Source organism: Panicum virgatum, chromosome 7N (genome assembly GCF_016808335.1).
Source record: "Panicum virgatum strain AP13 chromosome 7N, P.virgatum_v5, whole genome shotgun sequence".
NCBI classification, from domain to species: Eukaryota; Viridiplantae; Streptophyta; class Magnoliopsida; order Poales; family Poaceae; genus Panicum; species Panicum virgatum.
In genome coordinates this window covers 45,669,664-45,691,508 of record NC_053151.1, presented here as the reverse complement: position 1 = coordinate 45,691,508, position 21,845 = coordinate 45,669,664, and the positions used below count along the sequence as shown (strand labels likewise).

General features: G+C 49.9%; 2 protein-coding genes across 4 annotated transcripts; both read left to right on the top strand.

Annotated features, from left to right (window-relative positions):
- The first annotated feature begins 313 nt into the window (after positions 1-313).
- Positions 314-1,676, top strand: LOC120683783. Its single transcript, XM_039965867.1, has 2 exons — positions 314-608; positions 937-1,676. Exons 1-2 carry the CDS (start codon positions 420-422, stop codon positions 1,387-1,389), a joined length of 642 nt encoding a protein of 213 aa, XP_039821801.1. The 5' UTR covers positions 314-419; the 3' UTR covers positions 1,390-1,676.
- A 12,422-nt stretch (positions 1,677-14,098) lies between these two features.
- Positions 14,099-19,895, top strand: LOC120680847 (peroxisome biogenesis protein 6-like). Of its 3 annotated transcripts, none has more exons than XM_039962420.1 (17): positions 14,099-14,496; positions 15,355-15,999; positions 16,139-16,382; positions 16,481-16,622; positions 16,808-16,991; positions 17,083-17,274; positions 17,358-17,630; positions 17,733-17,804; positions 17,954-18,040; positions 18,165-18,287; positions 18,371-18,481; positions 18,585-18,623; positions 18,711-18,832; positions 18,916-19,060; positions 19,146-19,229; positions 19,318-19,474; positions 19,565-19,895. In XM_039962420.1, exons 1-16 carry the CDS (start codon positions 14,266-14,268, stop codon positions 19,405-19,407), a joined length of 2,784 nt encoding a protein of 927 aa, XP_039818354.1. In that variant the 5' UTR covers positions 14,099-14,265; the 3' UTR covers positions 19,408-19,474; positions 19,565-19,895. The 3 variants fall into 3 exon arrangements, with proteins under 3 accessions (XP_039818354.1, XP_039818355.1, XP_039818356.1); XM_039962421.1 differs by having other exon boundaries at positions 14,160-14,496; positions 19,550-19,895; XM_039962422.1 differs by having other exon boundaries at positions 14,212-14,496; positions 17,119-17,274; positions 19,565-19,891.
- The last annotated feature ends 1,950 nt before the right edge of the window (positions 19,896-21,845 follow it).

The window sequence follows — 21,845 nt, the reverse complement described above, 5'->3', positions numbered from 1 at the left end:
TGATGTTTAAACGGGCATCTCAAAAGGTTTAATTAATGAAATGTGGCATTCCAATATTCAATGGCATGCACAAATTTAAGAATAAGAGGAAAGCTGTGTTTAAATAAATTCAAACCCATGCTAGTACTCAATTAATAGCCAATTGATGAATATAAATTGCCAACCATTTCCCAACAATGCCAATAAATGGCGCAGTCCTTCACGAGTACTCCTATATTGGAGAGTATTCATTGACCCCGCCTCCCTGGCGAGCGGGGCCCAAGTGTCGGCCAGGGCGGCGGCCTACGGGATATATATAGGCGTGCCAACCCCACCGCTTCTCCTGCAGTCTGCAGAGCGAACGCGCAAACGAGGAAGAAGAGAGGTGCCATTGCCGACGACCGCCGCCGAGAAAGGAAACCAGGGAGGCCCGCGAGGGAATGGCGGCGGACGTGAGCTCTGTGGCCAGGCTGCTCCGCGGGGAGGCGGGGAAGAAGGGCGGGCCGGAGATCGTGACTATGGATCTTCTGAGCAGCTGCGGCGGCGGCGGCGGCGCCGCCGCGGAGGACGAGGTGGTCGACCTCGAGGTCTCGGTGCCTGCCGGGTTCGAGCGACGGCTTGACCTCCTGGTGAGTTGATTCTTTCCTCTTCATTCCTTTCGTTTGTTCCGCTCAACTGTGTCCTCAAGGTTCATGTCGTTGATGGTCAGACTTTTATCCGAGGAATTGAAATTTCAGAGTTCTGGATCAAGTTCTTGTTTTCAATCTGGTCGTTTTAATTTTGCAAGGGGTGGAGAGTAGAGAGAGACCAAATTCCCTTAACCTCCGATCAGCAATTTTTTCGTTTGTGTTGTTGACATGAGATTTCCATGGTTAATCATGGTGGGTGATGCACTGATCAGTTTTCAGAATTTCTTCTGCGATGCACTGAACCCGATCCTTGTTGATATTCTTGCAGTCCGGCAGGACGTTCCTGACCCCTCGTTACCCGAGCGTCCTGGACGGTCACCAAGACCTCAACCTGCCTCCGCTGGGCGCCCCGGCGGCAGCGCCGCCAACGACCTCGGCCGCGGTCTGCACCCTCGACATGGTCCGCTCCGCTCTCGAGCGTGCCGCCGCCGGGAGGACCGCCGCCTCGCCGGCAACGTCGACCACATCGTCCGCGTCCACCTCATCGTCGTCTTCCTCCGCGGGAAAGCGCAACAGGTCGCCGTCGACTGCCGCGACCCCCGCGATGCGCGCAGCCGCGTGCCCATCCTGCCTCACCTACGTGCTCATCGCCGAGGAGGACCCCCGCTGCCCGCGTTGCGCGGCGAGGGTGCCACCACTCCGCGGGAAGTCCGCCGCCGATGACGGCAACGGCAAGAAGCCGAGGATCGACCTGAATGCGGCTGCCGATGAGACCGAGTGAATGGAGGAAGACAGACGCGGAAACTTAAAAAAAATAGAAATCGGAAAATGGAGATCTTTAGGCAACATCTTGTCTGATAAGAAGTTCCTGATTATAGTATATTAGGGGGTTCTATATTTGTAGAGTATGATCATAGGATCAAAACAGCTGGAGTAGAAGTTGGACTTCTCTCAATTTAGTTTGTTATTTAATTTCTTCTTTTTTTGTTAAAGTCTTCATTATGTACAAAATAATAGTTGTCTCCATTTTTATTGGTTATATTACTATACTTATTACAGGTACTAAAATGTTTTCATAGTTTGGATGCATAAAACAAGTTTTCTTTTTTCTTTTTCTTTTTACGAAACACGTTAGGATACAAAACCGCATGAGCTGTAGAATTGTTTGCATTTGGACTTAGTAGTGTTATTAGATTACATAATAGTTTTTTTATTGCTCACTTGTCACCGTAGTACAGTATGATTGCTACCACGAAATTACGAACCCTTGTTCCATATATCAACTTTATTAACCTTTTTTTTCGAACTTCAAAAATTTTTACATCACTTTCCGTATTTATTTTGTACCAAAAAAATTGTTAAGGTTATATATGGAATGATGAATGTATTTTCTGTGGGACCGAAGCCGGCGATCAGAGGGGGGTGAATGGGAGCCGATCAAAATTTCGTCGAAAAACGAATTGTCGGCCTATATCCCAAAACCATCGCAGACCCTCGAACTTAGGTCAGCGAGAATAGCTATGAACGAGCTATCTCGAAGCAAAAGACCCGAGTTGCAAAGCGAAAGCAAAAACGAGAGGAACTTCTCAAATCGAATCTGCTCAGGCACAGACCGGTCTGACCGGTATAGAAGACCGGTCTGACCGGTCAAGCAGTTCAAACACAGGCAGACCGGTCTGACCGGTCTCGCCAACCGATCTGACCGGTAGCGTCCAGAAAACCCCGAAAATTCAGTTCCAAAACCGTGAATCGAGAGCAAATCACGTCCAAATTTGATGAAACATGGAGGATAGCTTCGTTCCTACCCCAAGAGTATATCCCCAAGAAATCTCACCCTAAAGATATCCATAGCACGAGAATTTCGGGATGAGATCAAAGGGGGTGGGGTTTTCTCTAGTCTCCAAGAGATCGAATTTGAACGAGCTAGTGATTCCAGAGGGTTCAAGAACAAAGTAGAGGCATGGGAATCACAGCAAAGAACTCGTGGACTCCTCGCAATCAAGTGCACCAAAAACGAAATCGAAATTTCATCAAACAAGGCACAAAACGAGCAGATGGATTGATTCAAACCGCCCAGAGGGCACGAGGAGGTTAGGGCCTCCTTTCCCAATCAATTCCACAAGAGTTCTCACACAAACAACATTCAAATCTACCCTAAAGAGATGAACAGGGGGAGAGGAACACAGGGGCGGCGCCCTGGAGAGCAGAACAATTCACGGACACAATACAAAAGCCGCTCTTGACCTAACACAAGTGAAGGGGTATTTATACCCGCGGGACCGGTCAGACCGATTGGTTAGACCGGTCAGACCGGTGCCAGGGACCGGTCAGACCGGTTGGTCTGCAGCACCCCCTGTACACGATCTCATCCGACGGCCGAGGTTCTTTCTTCGGAACGAAGTCTTCTCCACGATGCCGCCGTCTTGATGAAGATCCAGTCCGCGGTTTTGGAGGGTCCGCGAAACCCGGGTAAGTGGCCGGTTTTGAGAAAACCGCCAAAACCTCACGCGCGGGAAGATTCCTGCCTCCACGCCGTGGCCCTAGACGCCGTTCCCGCCTCGGCCTTCTGACGGCCCTAGACGCCGCCCGACGCCCGTCACCTCCTCGCCCGCAGCGAGGGCCTAGATGCCGTCGACGCCCGTCGCCTCCGTCCGTCCCGAGACCGACGCCCGTGCCTCCACGACTTGGTGTCTTCAACCGCCGTCCGCCTCCTTGGTTTTGTGGCGCAAACCAAGAAACCCGCCTTCCGTCGCCGCTTGCGCCCTCGATCCAGGAGTGGACGCCACAGCTGCCGCCCGGCCCGAGCTCCGGTCCCGGCTGCCCTTCACCGCCGTCCACCGCACGGTCCATCGGCCACAGCACCTCCACGGCAGCTCCCCGTCGACACTCGACGCCCGTGTACCTGCAATCCAAAGACCAAGCGCACGATCACACCGCACGGTTGACAATTCACTCATCACAAGCAGGATAGAGTACTCAACATTCCTCATTTTCCATGACAAATCCACACACATCATTTTCACGTGTCGAATCCAATCAATTCTATGTGTATTGGGGCCAAACTTTTTGTATTTTTTATCTTTTATTGCACGTGTTTGAGTATACGTAGCTCCTAACCAACGACTTGAAAATTCTTCTTTTGTTTGCAAAAGGATGGGTACGGTTGAAAATTCTCTGGATCATCTGAAAATTCTCAATGAGTACTGCAAAGATCAGTCAAACTTATGGGAATCTCAAGTTGGAAATGGCATCTCCTGAGGTCTAATTGATCAATTTTAATTACAAAACAAAACCCCGAGGATCCAATGAGATATCCTCGTATCTCCATAGCGGACGGATGGAAATGAAGCATTAATGCATGGGGATTGGAGGGTGCCATTAAGCTACTAGCTCGCGCGCACAGCGGCATACTACGTGGCAGGAAAGCAAAGGCGCGCAATTAACATGGCCAATAGCAGGCTCGGAGTAGTAAACCACGCTCGCCCTCGTCGATCCATCTGGCTAGTTGCCGCGCTCCCGCGATGAATGCCCATTAATCCATGCAGGCAGAGACGGCGGGTTCCGCTTAATTAATTACTAATCTCCGCGTTAATGGCGATTAGGAAGTGGCTAATCAGTTTTAATGATGCACGGTTAGCTTTTAGCTCGGTGATTGGCGGTTCCACCGCGAGTAAAAGGTAAAGCCACGCATGCGCGGCGACCGGTGATCGTGACGGGATTAATTATTTAAATCAACGGCACGTTGGTGGCGTAGTTCATTCATTCATTCGTCCGGCGATGGCGGCGTCTACCTAATTTATTTCGTATTTAAGCCGGGGTTGGACTTGCGACCGTGGGTGCTAATCACGCGAGGTTGTGTCACGGGGACGCCGCCGTTGATCCCGTCCCCGACGGCCGCTCATGTATGGCAGCCGGAATCCTGATCGATGGCGCCGCTGGCGACCCGTCGGGATTTTAATTTGGCCTGCCACGTACACGTACATAGACTTGCCCTGGTTCGGATAATGATGACTAGTGCTGGCTTTCGTTTTTTTCTTTAAAAAATTTCTGGTGGAAAATACTATTCCACCACTAGCTAGCCTGATCGAGTGGCAGAGGCGGGCAGGGGCAGGGCGACGAAAGCCTCGAGTTTTAACGCGTTCTCGCGGTCCAGTACAGAGAGGTTACTGTGTTCGTTTAGATGGAGCACCCCTATCTCTCATTAAGTCGTTAACGTACGCAGCGTCTGTGTGTGCCCGCATGCTTCTATGGGCAGTAGCCAACAGCATCTCATACCATAGGTCGTCGTTGGAACAGGAATCACATCACGCGTTTAGCTTACCGATGTAGGACTGCATTCTAAACACCGTAAGAATACTAATTTTTTTTCCGGTAGTACTTTCTTCAGAAATACCTAACGATTTCTAGTATTTACTCGTACCATTACTGTTAAAAAATAGTTTGCTAGTACTCCCTCCGTTCCAAATTATAGGTCGTTTTGATAAATCTAGATACATATTATTTGTAATGTATCTAGATATAGTATTTATCTAGATGGATAGCAAAAATTATGTATCTAGATTTACTAAAATGACCTATAATTTAGAATGGAGGGAGTAGAATTTAGAATGGAGGGAGTAGTGTTTGAGCCACTGTTGTCGAGGTATTTCTGTGCCACTGCCACCGAAAAAGAGCAGGTCCGTTCTGCAGGGAAGGCGCGCCGTTCCAATAGCGGCATATGGATGGGACGACGTCCACCGCGCGGCACAGTTGAGACGGGACGGGTCCGCAGAAATTAAAGTTAAAACGTGCGAGAAGCTTCTTGCCCCCCTGCTGTGCTGAGACCGTCGGGTCAGGTCAGGTCCGGCGGGGGACGATCGCCTCTCTGACGCCCGGCATTTATGGGCGACGAGGTTTTGCAGTGGGATCCGCCGGGGGGACAGGTCGGGTGGCCCCCGGAATTTATTGTGCGCGCGCACCTGCACGTCCGATCCGGTGTCTCCCATATCAGCACGCCGTCGCGTCCACACAACCGCCCTGGGATGCCGGTGGCAACTTGCCGGGTAGCACGCCCATCATCTCGAGACATGAGTGAGCCACCGCCTATCACCCACCCAGCACCCACGCCCTCGTCGGCCCCCCGGTCGCCGGCGAGCCCCGTCGCGTCAGTAGTCCCGTCGGAGGCCCTGGATTTCGGCTTCTCTCCTGAGCCTTGTTCCCAGGGGAGTAGCCGTGAAGGTGAGGTTCGGGAGGAATCACGGCAAGAGGATGGGACGGAGGGTGCAGCGGTGAGGCACCATCCTGGCGCTGCATCAACTTTGCGTTCCATCGTGGTAAAGCCAGCTAGCTACAGAGGCTCCTACAGAGATGTGGTGGCTGGCACCGGCCACTGCAGGCGTAGGTTCGGAAGGGATGGGGAGAGATTCATGGCGCCGAACTACCGGAGCAGGCCCCGCATTGATGATGAGGGGTTCGAGGAGGTCAAGGAGAAGTACTGGTGGCGTAAAGAGCGTCGTCCTGTCCATTCAAGGCTGGGGGCGCGGGTGCTTGGCGACCACCGATCTGGCTTCAGGGTCCCGGCGAAAGAGCGTCTGGGTCCGCGCTCTCATGCTCCTGAAAGCGGGACGAGTGACTTTCTTCAGCTCCTGAAGGCCAAGGCGGCGGGGAGGTGCTTCAGGTGCCTTGCTTCTGACCACACCATTGCTGTCTGCCGGGATCCGCCTCGCTGCCTCTTGTGCTCCAAATCGGGGCACAAAGCTAGGTATTGCAGATCCCCGGCGACTAGCAAGTGGGGTGTGGAGCGTGGTGGTGTTCCGGTGAAGGTTGCTGAGGAGGGCGCGCGGAAGAAGATGGGGTTCCCGGAGCTGCATCCGGGCAACCCGGACTTTCGTCCGGACCATGTCGTCGCGTGCATGGCGCACACGCCGGCGCTGGCGGAGGAGGAGAGGAACCTGGAGTTGCACGCCTTGCTGGCGGTGCAGGTCGACGGCCGCGTCAGGCTCTCCGATGAGCAGGTACGCCGAGATGCTCTACGACAGCTCCGCATCTCGGAGTGGTCGCTACGGGTGACCAAAATCGCTGCTTCGACCTTCTTGCTGCGCTTTGGGGACCCGGCCCTCCGTACTGCTGCCTTAGGCGTTCAGGGGATCACGGTGGGGCATACGTGTCTCCGGTTTCGGCCGTGGACGCGGCACCATGGCGCGGAAGCTTCCAAGGTCAAGTATCGAGTGCGACTTTGTCTCGAGGGAGTGCCTTCGCATGCTTGGCAGTGCGAGGTAGTAGCTCCTCTCTTCAGCCCACCTTCGTTCGTCGAGAGGATCTGCGACAAGAGGTACACTGAAAAGGAGAAGGAGTGTCTGTGCTTGTGGGTGTGGACGGACAATCCAACTGGGTTTGCTAAGGCTGGTACTTTGAGGATTGAGGAACCTATCACTGTTACAGAGGAGTATTTTGTGCATCTTGGGAATATGGGTTCTCCGTATGTTCGCTCAGATCAAGCTGACATGTTGAAGTATGAGGTGCTCATTCATGTTGATCAAGTTCAAGACTTCTCCACGCCGCCGGCTTCTCCACACCGCAGCGTGGAAAGTGATATCAGTGGGTTCCCGTCAGAGGAGCCAGATGAGGAGTGGCCAGTGCGGTATCGATATGGTTGGCTGTTAGGTGTCCGTGATGGTGAGGCGGTTGAACCAAGGAGGCAATCTGTGCATGATCGTTTGGGCAGTCGCCGGCGTGATGACTCTCCGCCGGGTGGGCGGGGAGGGTGGCACAGGCAACAACAGTTTCCACCGCCCAGCTTGCATGACCTTCATCAGGATGGTCGCTTTGCCCCGTCGTCAAGCGGGGCTGCCGGTGGTGGACATAGCGGCATGGGCCGGCAGGGCTATCGTCGCTGTGAGGTGGCCGGTGCTGATGAAGATGATCTGAGGAGAGAGATCAGTGGTAAAGGTACCCAGGGAGGTGATGACATGCACAAGACAGATTCAACCGTGCATCCAATGAAGAAAGTCTTGGTGGTGGATCCGTGTTGCTCAGGGAGCTCTTTCCTTTCTGATGATTCCGGGTTCCATGGTGCAGATGTGGACCCGATGTTGGAGGAGGCAGAGCTGCTGCATGCCATTGGGAGGCCACTAAACTTTAAGGTGGCAGAGGTTCTGGGGAACACTGTTTCTTTTGACCAGGAGGTCACGGGCAGTCTGCCGCAAGTGATTCTCATGGAAACGGGCTTGGAGACACAGAAGAACTCTGCTAATGATGACCAGAGCTTCACGCAACAGAAGTTGGCTACAGGTGGAGGTCCAGTTCACGACTTGACATTGCAGGAAGGGCCTGTTACACAAACTTCTGTTGAGCTAAAGTTTGATGGTGTTGGGTTGGAGAAGGGAGAGATTGGGCCGAATGAGAGCGATCGCACGCTGACACAGGAAGAGTTGAGGGCTTTTGGGCCGGAACCTTTGTCTGGCCCACATCTGTTGGAACAGGCCTTGGAAGATGCTACGTGTGAAATGCTGAGGGTTGATCCAAAGACTATTGTTACAGAGCAGGTTACAAAAACCTTGGCACGCTTTGCGGTGCCTGTCAAGAAATCGGTACTGCAAACTCCGCCGCTCAAGACAAAGCCTGCAAGTGTGAAGAAGCCTGCAAATCGTCCGCCTCTGGAAGAAAAACAAGTTGCAAGTGAAGTGAAATCGGAACGTCGTAGCTCACGGTTGGCTAATAAGCCATCATCTGGTCTGTCCGTGGAGGAGCAAGCTACTGCCTTGCTGATCAAGAAGTGTGGCATCACAGTCAGCTCCAAGAGTCCAAGTGTCGCTGAGCAGAACAAATTTCACACAACGTTTGTGGGTCCTATGGAGGACAGTGTTGTCGGGGGCATGAGAGAGGCGTTTGGATTACCAGAAGGAGGGGCCGAGGACAGTCTGAGCCCCCTGCTCATCGATGCAGGAGCCTGATAGGCGGCACTGGCCGCGTGGTGGGGGAGTTGTATCTGAGTCTGTGTTGTTGTTGGTAATGTTTTCATTTCAGTGGGGTGTTTTGGCTCAGGTTGGATCCCCTTATATCGTAGTTGGTAGCAGTGCAGCTGTGGTGTTAGTGTTTCTTGTCTTGTCAGTTGTGTGGAGTATTTGGAGGGAGTGCTTGTTGTTTTTTAATGTTAGAGTATAATTGTAACATTTTAAATTGGAATGTCCGGGGTCTTAATAACCCGGCAAGGAGGAAGGTGGTGAGGGACTTGGTGTCAGAAACTCGAGCAACGATTGTCACATTGCAAGAAACAAAGCTGGAAATGGTTGATGCAAGTCTAGTTACAGAAACTCTGGGTCAGCAGTTTGTGGACAACTTTGTCGTGTTACCGGCTGCGGGCACAAGAGGGGGCATCCTATTGGCAGTTGATGAGGGACATTATAAGATCAATACAACTGAAGTTGGTGTGCACACGGTGACAGCAATAGTGGAGGCCATTTCAGGAGGGGAGAAGTGGAGCATCACTGTGGTGTATGGGCCACAGGAAGACCAAGAGAAGTTACAGTTTCTAGGTGAACTGCGCTGGATAAGTCAGGATGTACTTGATAAGTGGCTTCTCATTGGGGATTTCAATTTGATCTTGCAAGCAAGGGACAAAAGCAATGACAACTTGAATAGGAGGTTGATGGGAGCTTTTAGAGATCTAGTTCAGGACCTGCAACTAAAAGAACTAAACTTACGGGGACGTAAATTCACTTGGTCGAATGACAGAACTCAGACTAGGATTGATCGGGCTTTCTGTACTGCTGAGTGGGATCTGATGAAGCCGAATGTTTTTCTCCAAGCCCTCTCGTCTAGAGTGTCTGATCACTGCCCTCTCTTTATTGCTGCTCATGAATCTGTCAAGAAGCATAGGGGGTTCAGATTTGAAGCTTTCTGGCCAAGGTTGCAGGGGTACGACGATGTGGTGGCACAGGTTTGGAACAAAGAAGTACGACTTTCAAATCCTTTCCTGCGGTTGCATACTAAGCTGCAAAGAACCAGCAAGGCACTACGAAAGTGGGCCAGATCACTGATTGGGAACAACCGGGTATTACTGTGTGCTGCAAAAATGCTAATTGGTATTTTAGATGTCGTACAAGATTTCAGGCAGCTCAGCCAACAGGAAATCAATCTGAGAAGGGATCTGAAAGTCAGATTCCTAGGAATGTCAGCAGTGGAGAAGCTGAGAGCAAAACAATCAGCTAGACTATCAGCAATAAAAGCAGCCGAGGCAAGCTCTAAGCTCTTCTACATGCAAGCTAATGGACGCAGGAGGAAAAACTTTATTCAATCTTTAAGATCGGGAACAGGGACGTTCTTTTCTCATGAGGACAAGGCTGAGGCAATCTACCAACACTTCAGCACACATTTTGGACAACCTCTACCAAGAAATGCCACCTTAAACTGGGAAGAACTGCAGCTGCATAGTCAGAACCTAGCACATCTCGAGGACCAGTTTACAGAAGAGGAAGTACATGCAGTGATCAGCGTGATTGCTGCTGACAAGGCGCCGGGTCCCGATGGCTTTGTGGGAGTGTTTTTTAAAAGGAGCTGGTCAGTAATAAAGAGTGATATCATGTTGGCTCTAACTTTTTTTCACCAGCAGCACAACCAACACCTTTTGCAATTGAATAAGGCTCACATGGTGCTATTGCCTAAAAAGGAAGATGCGCAGGTGCTTGGGGATTTCAGGCCCATAAGCTTAACTCACTCCATTGCCAAACTGATCTCTAAGATCCTAGCTACCAGACTGTCGGGAGAACTTAATACTCTCATCTCCAGATCTCAGAGCGCTTTCATCAAGAGAAGGAGCATCCAGGATAACTTTCTTTACACACAAAATTTAATCAGGGATCTGCAGAGAAGAAAGCAGCCGGGTTTGTTCTTGAAATTAGATATTGCAAAAGCTTTTGATAGTGTAAGGTGGGACTTTCTTTTGGAAGTGCTAGAAAAGTTGGGGTTTCAGTCAAAGTGGCGAGCTTGGATTTCAGCACTTTTGGGGTCGAGCTCCACAGCTGTACTACTGAATGGCATCAAAGGCAAATGGTTCAAACATTACACGGGTTTACGGCAAGGAGATCCTTTATCTCCTTTATTGTTCATCATAGCCATGGAGCCTTTACAGAGAATGTTCGACCGGGCCGCCAGGGATGGTCTCTTGACGCATATGGGGGGGCGTGTAATAAAGCTGAGGGCAAGTCTTTACGCAGATGATGCTGCAGTGTTTTTGAATCCGCTTAAGCATGAGGTGCAGGTGGTGGCGACTATTCTGCACATGTTTGGCCAAGCTTCAGGGTTGCATATCAACCTTAGCAAATGCGCTGTCTACCCAATACACTGTGACAATGTAAACATGGAAGAAGTGATGGAAGGTTTTCCTTGCCCGGTCAAAGATTTCCCATGCTCTTACCTTGGGTTGCCGTTGCACACAAGACAACTACGACGGGTTGACATCCAACCTATTATTGACAAAGTGGCCAACAGATTGCCAGCTTGGAGGGGCAGTTTTTTGAACAAAGCTGCACGCTTGAAATTGGTGAACACGGTTCTCTCCTCCATTCCGGTGTACTTCCTCACTGTCTTCAATCCGAAGAAGTGGGCTGTTCAAAAAATTGACAAGATCAGGCGGGCATTCTTGTGGAATGGATCTTCAGAAGCAAGGGGTTCACAATGTTTAGTTGCGTGGGACAAAATTAAAAGGCCGAAGCTCCGAGGGGGCATGGGAATACTGGACTTGGAGAAATTCAGTAGAGCTTTGCGCCTCCGTTGGCTGTGGTACAGGTGGGAAGACCCTGATCGACCTTGGGTGGGTTCAGAGGTTCCATGTTCTGAAGTCGACAAACAACTTTTCAGATGTTCCACTGTGGTAACCTTGGGGGATGGCAGAACAGCTTTGTTTTGGGAGTCTGCTTGGTCAGATGGTGTAGCTCCTAGGGATTTTGCACCACATCTTTACAAATTGGCTTGGCGTAAAGGGCTTACAGTAAGAGAAGAGGTGGAATATCAGACTTGGACTCGAGGGCTATGGCGCATGTCAACTGCAGATGAAATGGCAGAATTTGTTTTGCTGTGGGAGAAGGTGCAGGAGGTTTTCTTTTCTGATGAACCTGACAGGATCATTTGGAAATGGACAAAAAATGGTTTATACTCTTCAAAATCGGCTTACGAAATTCAGTTCGTTGGTTCTTACTGCACTTTCAATAGCTTCGCACTCTGGAAAGCAAAGGCTGAAGGCAAGCATCGTTTTTTTGGTTGGCTATTCTTGCAAGAGAAGATACAAACAGCAGATAATTTGTTGCTGAAAGGAATAGAGTGTGATCCGGTATGTTGTCTTTGTGATCAGGACTTTGAAACGGCTGTGCATCTTTGCTTGCAGTGTTGTTTTGCTCAGGAGATATGGGTTTTGGTCAGAGCTTGGACGGAAGGGCTCATCAATGTGCCACTACCAGGAGTTCAAGTTGAGGAATGGTGGAACTCCTCGCTGCAAGCCTCAAGCACAGAGAACAGGAGCAAGGTCGCCGCAATTTTGCTTTACACGGTTTGGAATGTGTGGAACGAACGGAACAGGAGAATTTTCCAAGGGATCTCACAGCCACCTATCAGAGTTCTGAGTTTGATCAAGGAAGAAATGAAAATCAGACAACAAGCGTGTGAGGGTCGGGTGCTTACCTAGTTTATACATGTTGCTAGTTTCTAAGAGATTGAGTCACCTTTTTATTTATGTAATCACAACCTTTGTAAGTACTTGCATTCTCCTTCTTCTTATATGATCTGGCAGTGCTCCTGCCCTTAACTTCAAAAAAAAAAAAAAAAAACAACCGCCCTGGCTGCATCGGGTCGCTCGTCTCGGCCGCGGACCTGCAGGTCAGTGCTCGGCTGCCGACGTGCCATCGCCCAGCCACTCGCGGTTTGTTTAGTTGTTTATATGTAAAATTTTTGTAAATGAATTTTATTAATTTGAAGTACTAAACGAAGTCTATTTATAAATTTTTTTTTGCATAGATGAGTTGTAAATCGCGAGACGAATCTAATGATACTAATTAATTCATGATTAATCCATAATTAGTAGATGGTCACTGTAGCATTATTGTTGCAAATTATGGATTAAATGGGCTCATTAGATTCGTCTCGCGATTTACAGCCCATCCATACAAAAAGTTTTATAAATAGATTTTATTTAGTATTCCATACATGTGTCAAAACATTCGATGTGATGTTTTTTTTGTGTTTACAGAGTTTACGGGTAAAAATCTAAAAGGGCCCGGCGAGTTCCCTGATGCATGCCGCGAGTCTGAACAGCGGCAACAGGAGTTGATACTACGATCACGATGACGCCGGCATGCCGCCGATCGGAGCGCGAGCCGACGAGTCGTATGTAGCCGCCGCGGGCGCGGGCGTGCTGTCCTGTGCTGCGCGGCGAAAGCCCGAGCCGTCGGCGGAGGCGTGCGCCGGCCCGCCCGCCCCCCGGTACGACGACGCGCGCATTAAAGCGCGTGGCTTTCTCCTCCGTTGGACTCGCGCGCGCGACGCGAGCTGCCTTCCGAACCGCATTGATGGCGGCCGTCGAGGGGCGGACGGCGACCGGAGTTAAGGAGGCGGTCGATCGAGGGAGGAGGTGTTGATGCGTCCGCAGCGGCAGCGGAGGCTCTGCTCCTCTCCTCCAGTCCTCCTCCGCGGCAGGGAGGGACGGAACAGGAACTGGGGCAGCAGTTAATGGCCCCGGCGGTGACCGTCGACCCGCATGGCCGCATCCACCCGTGCTGCCTTGGGCTTGACGTCTCCCCCGCCCCGCACGCCTGCCTGCGGAGGCAGAGCAGATGGCCATTCCATCCCAGGGACGGCGGCAGGAGTACGTATGGGCTGTTTCTTCTTTCTGAATCAGCATTCGATCAGCTGCTGGAATCGTAGTTGGGTTCTGCAGGATGCGGAAATAAATCTCTTCGTCAACGTTGTCGGCGGATGCATTTTCGCATGCCGTTGGTCTTTCCGGAAGCCGGGAGGGAGAGGGACAGACAGGCGAGGCGACAGATGGTTGCCTTTCGTTTTCCGCTGCCGCTGCAGGGGAGTTGGGAGAGATACGGCACGCGTTGCATGTGCTTTGTTGGAGTCGTTGGGCTGCCGCAACGCCAGGGCCCAGCACCCACCTGCCTAGCTTACAAAACGGGCAAGCGGTAGTGGGCTAGTGGCCTGTTCGACAATCGGTTCAGCTTCGACTTTCCCTATTGGGCTTGGGCCTAATTGCGCCAACGAGCAATGAGCCTGCAACTGCTTTTGTCCTACTCTCCTACTAGGCTACGATACAATACAAACTTTTTAAAAAAACCGTATACAATACAAACTTACGCAGCTCGTTCCAGTAGTTGCAAATTCTTTGTTCCAATCTACAGACATGAGGCATTGCAAAATCTACGACAATCAAATTCAAACTTACCAAATCGCATCGAATTCATCGACCTAGCAGTAATAACACATCAAATCCTCTCAAGTCTGAACTTGGCTGCGCAGCTACTGTTTCCCCTCTTCCTCCGACCGCCCATCGTCTGTCTGTTTGTTCAGGACTTCCAAGTCAAGTGGTTTTTATCGAAAAAAAAAGTGGCCTCTTCTCCTTCCACCTCCCCCTCCCGGCGCCCGGCGCGGCCGCGGCAGGCCAGCAGGCAGCAGCAGCCAGGCAGCCATGGTGGAGAGGCGGCAGCGGAGGAAGCCGCTGGTGCTCGCCTCCACGCAGGCGCTGCTCGACTCGCTCCCGGGGGACCGCCCGCCGCCGCCGCCGCAGGAGCCGGTGCGCCTCCGGGCCGGCGTCCTCCGCTTCCCGTCCGGGGGCGGCGCCGAGTTCGGGGAGCTCGCATCTTTCGTCGCCCTCCCCGCGCCAGCGCTCCGAAGGCTCGCGGTCGTCACCGGCACGCCTGTACGTCCCACCTGTTTCAACTCGGGCCAGGACCCAATTGTTTGTTGCCAATTGCATAGTCCGTGCGGCAAAATTCGATCCGTTAGGGGCTTCGTTGAGGAAGCTACGCTTGCTGCTTTCATGAGGAAAATCGGGTCTCGTGGAATTTGGTTCCTCATAGAACTAGAAGGATGAATTGATGGTACACTGCTAGATAGGCAGAATGGGCTCCAATAATTGATAACATGTATGATGAACATGACTTCTAGATCAGGGATACTGCAAAAACTGACCATTCTGTGCGTGCATTTGTATTTCGAATTTAACTGATACAACCTCTGTGCAACCATTTGAGCTTTAATGGGAAATTGATAGGAGTGCTATATAGGAAACTCTGCTTGGCGCTTTAAGGAGCAAAATCGGATCTCATTTGGAATTTGTTTTCTCATCTCGTTAAATAAAAGGCTGTCATCATGACTTTTGGTGATGAAATACATGGGAATTGGTGATTTCTGTATCCAGATTTGGAATGGGTGTGATGGGCAATAAGCTTAGAGCATCACATCTGCTACAATTAACCATTGTGGCCATGAATTTGTATATTCAACAGTCACTTAGCAAGTTAATCTCTGATATAATCTCTGTGCAATTTTTTGAGCTTAACTAGTAATACCGCATAGGATTTTGTTTTGTTGAAGAGGTTTAAAGCATTGCAGTTGCAAAAATTAACCATTGCGGTCATATCCCATATGTTTATATTTTGATCAATGGTTTAGCAAGTTGATCTCTGATATAATATATGGTAGATGATGAATTGGTTCTGTGTAGGATTATCAACTGTTGGTATTAGTGAAATAATATGCAGCTATTGATGTGTAGGTGCTTCTCAAGAATGCTGACAATAATGTCGGGAGGATTGTTAAAGCAATATTATTTGATCACCCATCTCTTGATGAGTCTGGGACAGAACAGACTGATCATGTGGCCTCTGCCTCTCCTCATGGTCATGCCATGGGTATCTTACCTTTTCGTTCGTTTCCGGCTACTAGTTTTGCATCTGTGGATGAAGATATTGCTTATGTCAGCCCACTTTTGGCATTCAACTTGGGATTGCATGTTTCTTCTCTCAAGCTTCTTATCCAAAGGGGACGGGAGCCTTTCAAGTTTTGTTCTCGATCTGATGAGCTTCATTCTTGTTCCAGTGCTGGGAGTGATCTTTCCCTTCACTTAGCCCTTCTTCCATGCCCTCAAGTTCCTAAATATGCTTCACATTTACGGGTTTCTGTTGTGAGGATTCCTGAATGTGGTGTGCTTGCTTCTTTAAAGATAAATTCATCCTTTGGAGGAAGTGACTACCAAGACATGGTGGATCAAGCTTTGAACGAGTACTTTAAGTTTGATAGGTTTCTAGCAAGAGGGGATGTCTTTTGCATACGAAACAGTTGGAATTGTGGCATGAGCTCCTGTCTAGCATGCAATAGGCAGGATGATAATTTGCATTTTCGTAATATGATCTACTTTAAGGTAAATTACCTATATTTCATACTTCAAAAACACTATAATCCATAAATACGTCAGATGATAATGAACTCTTAGCTTACACTTAGCTGCATTACTCATAATTGTATAAGAATTTTGATTTGTTACTATTTTAATTTGCTAGGTGACAAGCATGGAACCATCAGATGAACCTATTCTTCGTGTTAATTGTAATGAGACAGCCCTTGTGCTTGGGGGAGCTGCTTCTGCTGCAATCCCCCCTTACTCCTTCTTTGCTGCTTCTGGTGATTCACTTCCTTTGCATGGTGAAATAGTGGAGCATTTAGCCTCTATCATTGCCCCAGCATTATGCCCTTCAGATATCTTAACAAAAATCAAGTTCTCCACTTTTATATATGGCCCTTCAGGTTAGCGCACTTCAGAGATAATTTGGTTAAACTTATCTCTAAAGATTACTAATCAATTTTTAATTGAACCTGTGTCCTAAAAAATGGTTGGTTAACAGGATGCGGAAAGCGCACAGTGGTGAGGCATGTTGCTAACCATCTTGGTCTGCACGTGGTTGAGTGTAGCTGTCATGATCTCATGACTTCGTCAGAAAGTGGTGCACCTGCTGCACTTGCAACTGCCTTCAAAGAATCTCAGAAGTACCTACCTTTTTCTGTCTTTCCCCTTCTTATTCTCTGTTGTTGAAACTTATTCCTGTTTTCAGTTATGAAGATACCATATTCTTTGTTTTTTATTTCTTATGTGGAATACATTACATTTATTGACTTTCATGTGGTTTATTTATCTCTTTACATTTATTTTATTGAACAACTTTTTTGTGAAGGTATTCCCCTTGTATAATACTTCTTCGCCACTTTGATGCAATTGGGAAAGCATCCTCCAATGAGGGCCCAGAATCTGAGCAATCTGGGATTGCGTCAAACATTGAATCTGTTATCAAGCAGTACACTGGACAACATTGGGTTGCTAAGGACTCGACGCCAGGAAGAGATGTAAATGGGAGCTCAGTAAGTCTTGATTCCTCTTACTATTAACAAGATGTAATGATATAAGGCCATCTATACATCAGATTCCTTATTATAGGGCTGTCTCTTGTAGTACCCTGTGGAGCCTGAATGTATAAGCTCTCTTCAGATTATACTAGTTGCAACTGCGGACAGTTCTGAAGGAATGCAACAATCAATTAGGCGATGTTTCCGCCATGAGATTGACATGAAGACTGTGAATGAAGAGAAGAGAAAGAAACTGATATCTGAGACACTTCAAGGCATTGCAACAGTTGCTGATGAGGTGCCTTTTAGTCATTTTTCAGCCCAAAACCTTTTTCCCTCCACTTGCAATGCATCTCCTGCTTATGCATGTTCACTTTTCAGAGTATGGATGACAAGTTTATAAAAGACTTAGCAGCGCAAACGTCAGGATTCATGCCGAGAGACATACTTGCACTGGTTGCAGATGTTGGTGTGTCTTTTGCACATAAAATTGCAGCAGAGAAAGATTGCAAAGGAATCAGTGATCATGAGGAGATCCTTCCAGAAAGTTCTTCTGCCTCACAAAATGAGGAAAAACATTTCTGCAAAGAAGATATTCTGTCTTCCTTGGAACGAGCTAAGAAAAGGAATCGTGCTGCACTGGGCACACCCAAAGTAAACATTTTAATTCTAGCTTTCAGGACCATCAGTAATAGCCCATGAATTGTATATGGCGATTTTATCTTGATTCCTCTGATCACCTTATTTGGTTTTTAGGTTCCCAATGTCAAATGGGAGGATGTTGGTGGGCTAGAGGAAGTGAAAAAGGTTATTCTAGATACTATTCAGGTAAATTTATTTTGATTCAGGTGTAAATATCAACGACATCAATATTACTCGCTCATATGTATGAAAATAAGATTTGTCTACAGTAGTTTCAGCACTACTGGTATCGTCAGTTTGGGGGGATATTGACCTTTTTTTACCTGATATTTCAGTTGCCTTTGATGTACAAACACCTTTTTTCTTCTAAATTGCGGAAGCGATCAGGTGTCCTGCTTTATGGACCTCCAGGAACAGGGAAGGTAGGTTTAAAGGGGTTTGTCCTTAAATTGAATTGATTTTTTTTATTTTACCTACCAATAGACAAGTGCATCCAAAGGCACTATGATATGGGGTCGCTAAAATGATTCTTACTTGAACTTTTAGACCTTATTGGCGAAAGCAGTAGCTACTGAATGCTCTCTGAACTTTCTTAGCGTGAAAGGTCCAGAGCTGATAAACATGTATGTTGGAGAATCAGAGAAGAATGTTAGGGACATATTTGAGAAGGTATGAAAAATTACACAGCCATATAATTATCATAAAAATGCATAGATTTTATTTTTCCCCCAATTTTTAATTGTTAATCCCAGGCTAGATCTGCACGCCCATGTGTCATTTTCTTTGATGAGCTTGATTCCCTAGCTCCAGCACGAGGATCCTCAGCAGATTCTGGTGGTGTTATGGACAGAGTTGTTTCCCAGGTATAATTATCTTCGTTCCTGAGTTGGCGCCACTGTTCCTCATAAATTTTTCTGTTGAAAATGCCGTCTTGTCTCACTTCACCTGTTTTTTCGTGTTTAATAGTTACTTGTGGAGATAGATGGATTGAGCGATAACAGCCAGGTTGTTTCCTCCACCATGCTATGCTTGCTTTTACCTTCCATGAAGGATGCTTGACATCAAGGGATTTTTTTCTTAAATCGTTTGTAGGACCTTTTCATTATTGGGGCTACCAATAGGCCTGACCTTCTTGATTCTGCTCTTCTTCGCCCTGGACGGTTTGATAAGCTTCTCTATGTTGGTGTAAATACTGATGCATCATACAGGGAAAGGTTGTTAGTTGTTACTGGTAGTTTTCAAATTGTCTATTTCAGATTCGTGGAAATTGTGATCTCAGTTTACTTGGTATATGCAGGATCCTTAGAGCACAGACACGCAAATATAGACTCCATGATAATGTTTCTCTCTTGTCAGTTGCTCAGCGTTGTCCTCCAAACTTTACTGGTGCTGATATTTATGCACTGTGTGCGGATGCATGGTTTCATGCAGCAAAGAGATCAGTGAGTGTTTCTGCTCCCTTGTTTTTTCGCATGGGATTTTTTTTTTAAATCTTTGCTCTGTTGAACTTGCATGTGGTATTTTCAGGTTAAAACATTTGAACTTGATCCTTCAAGAAATAACGATGCCGGCGCTGAAGAGGTCATTGTTGAGATTGATGATTTTATGACGGTAAAACTCTGAACCATTTTGAGTAAGCCTGGTAATATTTGCGGTTGCATGTTTGGAAATAAAAAAAAACGTTGTTGTTACTACACAGGTGTTAGGAGATATATCACCATCACTATCACTGGAGGAGCTTCAGAACTACGAGCAGTTGAGGCAGAAGATTGAAGGACCTTCTAGATGATGACGTTAGCAGTAACAAACTGCTAACATTTCTCATTGATGATTTTGCCCCACCAGAGACACCCAAGGTTCAGAGTCTTGAACTGTTAACATTTCCTAAACTTCCATCTCTTAATTACAATATTTTCTTTTTACAATTGCAGTACTTGTTTTGACAGATAGTGCCATGACGATAAGTGCCCACCGCTGATGGATGTGGACGTTTTTCTAGTTCCACCACCATGTGCCGGATTTATCCCGTTACATCTGCATCGGCTAATTTGTATGTTACCTTACACCAGCTTCAATTTTTAAAGAGAGGTTGTCTTCTTATATATCCAGGTTTTAATAAGATGACTGGGAATGACTGAGTAGATTTTACCAAATGATATGAATCTATTTCGCACAATTGCATTTGAGACTCCGCTCTGTACTTAAGAGAAGAAGACAGTGCACAGTTGCATTTGTCCCAGTATTATCGATCTCCAAAACAAGTGGTTACCATACAAAGCCCTTGGTCTACGCTGAATCAGCAAAAAAAAAAAATTGAAACATTTTCCCTGGGAAGCGCACTGCTGGTGGGCGGTGGCTGCCACTGAAAGTTCGCTTTCTTGCAGTGACGTTAATGACTTGTTTGCATTTTGTTGGTGTATATGTGAGCTCATATATAGAGGTCCATCTAGAGGTCTATGTATAAGATCTATATATCCCACCCTTCTAGGGTTTGGAGGAATACAAGTCATTATTCTCTCCATCATAGTATCATTAGCCTAGGATTAGGTTTCCTCTCTCCCCTCCCACCTCTAGCAGCTAGCACCACCAGCCGCGGCCGGCGCCGCTGCCGGTGCCATGGTCGGCCGGCCACCGGTGCCGCCGCTGCCCCTCTCCTCCTCCTCCCCTCCCCTCTCCTCTTCCTCTCCCTCCGCGGCCAGACGCCCGTGCAGCCGCCCGTGCGGCCCCTGGCCGCCGCCGCCACCGATCCTGCAGCCGCGGGCGCCGATTTGGCTGCCCTGCAGGCCGCGGGCGCCGATTTGGCTGCCCTGCAGGCCGCGGGCGCCGATTTGGCTGCCCTGCAGGCCGCACTGCAGGCCATGGCCGCCGATCCAGCCGCCGCGGCTGCCGCCTCCGCTGCGGCCCTCCGCGCTACTGTCGCGGCAGGCAAGCGCCCCGCTGCCGCCGCCGATCCCGCGTGGACCGATCTCAGGATGGCACCCGAGGATGCGCCGCTCACCGCCGCCGCTCTCCGCGGGCAGCAGGCCGACGCCGCTCTCGCCGCGGCCCTCCTCACCGCCAAATCGGAGGCTTCGGCGGCCCAGGAGCGGGTCCGCGTGGCTGCCCTCACCTGGGAGCGCGAGCGCGCCGCGGCCGACGCCTCTGCTCTCCGGGTCGCCGAGGCGGAGCACTTCCTCCGCGTCTCCTCCAGCCAGCTGCCCGTCGACCCTGAGCCCGGCGCCTCTTCCTCCCGCCAGGCCCCGCCCGCTGGATCTGGAGTCCGGTATGACCCGACCGACCTCATGGTCGCCCAGCTCCACCTGCAGGCCGCCGGCGTCCAGAACATCAGGGCCCTGGTCACCGTCCTCCTCGACCCGACGTCCTCCTCCTACGGACGCTAGCGGGACCAGGTCCTGCTCGCCCTCCGCCGCTACGCCCTCGACGACCACGTCCTCCTCGACACACCGATCGAGGCGCAGGACGTGGCGTGGCTGCGCCTCGATAACGTCGCCATGTCCTGGATCTTCGGGACCATCTCCCTAGATCTTCAGGACCTCGTCAGGACCCACGGCGGCACCGCGCGCCAGGCCTGGGTGGCGCTCGAGGGGCAGTTCCTCGGCAACGCCGAGTACCGCGCCCTCCAGCTCGACGCCACCTTTCACACCTTCGTGCAGGGGGGGCTCTCCGTTGGCGAGTACTGTCGGCGGATGAAGGGCATGGCCGATGCTCTTCACGACCTCGGGGATCCAGTGTCCGATCGGGTCTTGGTGCTCAATGTCCTGCGGGGCCTGAGCAGCACCTATGACCACCTAAAGAGCTGGATCGCCCGCCAAAGGCCCTTTCCCTCCTTCCTGCAGGTCCGGGACGACCTCGCCCTCGAGGAGATCACCAGAGGTCTCGCGCCCGGATCGCCCTCGTCCACCTCCACCGCGCTCGTCGCTGCTCCACCGGCTTCCTCCGCCACCCCTGCCACCTCTCTCCTTGGTGCTGCTCCTGCCGGGCAGACCGGAGGTGTGTGTGGGGGGGGGGGCGTGGACGTCGTCGGCGGGGGGGGGGGGGGGGAACGTGGTGGTGGTGGTGGCACTGGTGGCCCTGCTTCTGGGGGTACCGGTACCGGTGGGGGCCGTCGGGGCGCGCCGACTCCTCTGGCTCAGGCTCAGGCTCCGACTCCTGCTCCTGCCCATGCCCCTGGAGGTACGCCCTGGCCATCCTTCAGCAACCCCATGGTCAGAGCGCATCTCGATGTGG

What these genes read in the sequence shown, in the direction of transcription:
- LOC120683783 (XM_039965867.1), top strand. Translation starts at nt 420, where the DNA reads ATGGCGGCGGACGTGAGCTCTGTGGCCAGGCTGCTCCGCGGGGAGGCG. An exon ending in AGCGACGGCTTGACCTCCTG is followed by an intron (nt 609 to 936) that starts GTGAGTTGATTC and finishes ATATTCTTGCAG; the next exon opens with TCCGGCAGGACGTTCCTGAC.
- LOC120680847 (XM_039962420.1), top strand. Translation starts at nt 14,266, where the DNA reads ATGGTGGAGAGGCGGCAGCGGAGGAAGCCGCTGGTGCTCGCCTCCACG. An exon ending in GCCTTCAAAGAATCTCAGAA is followed by an intron (nt 16,623 to 16,807) that starts GTACCTACCTTT and finishes TTTTTTGTGAAG; the next exon opens with GTATTCCCCTTGTATAATAC. An exon ending in TTAGGGACATATTTGAGAAG is followed by an intron (nt 18,288 to 18,370) that starts GTATGAAAAATT and finishes TGTTAATCCCAG; the next exon opens with GCTAGATCTGCACGCCCATG.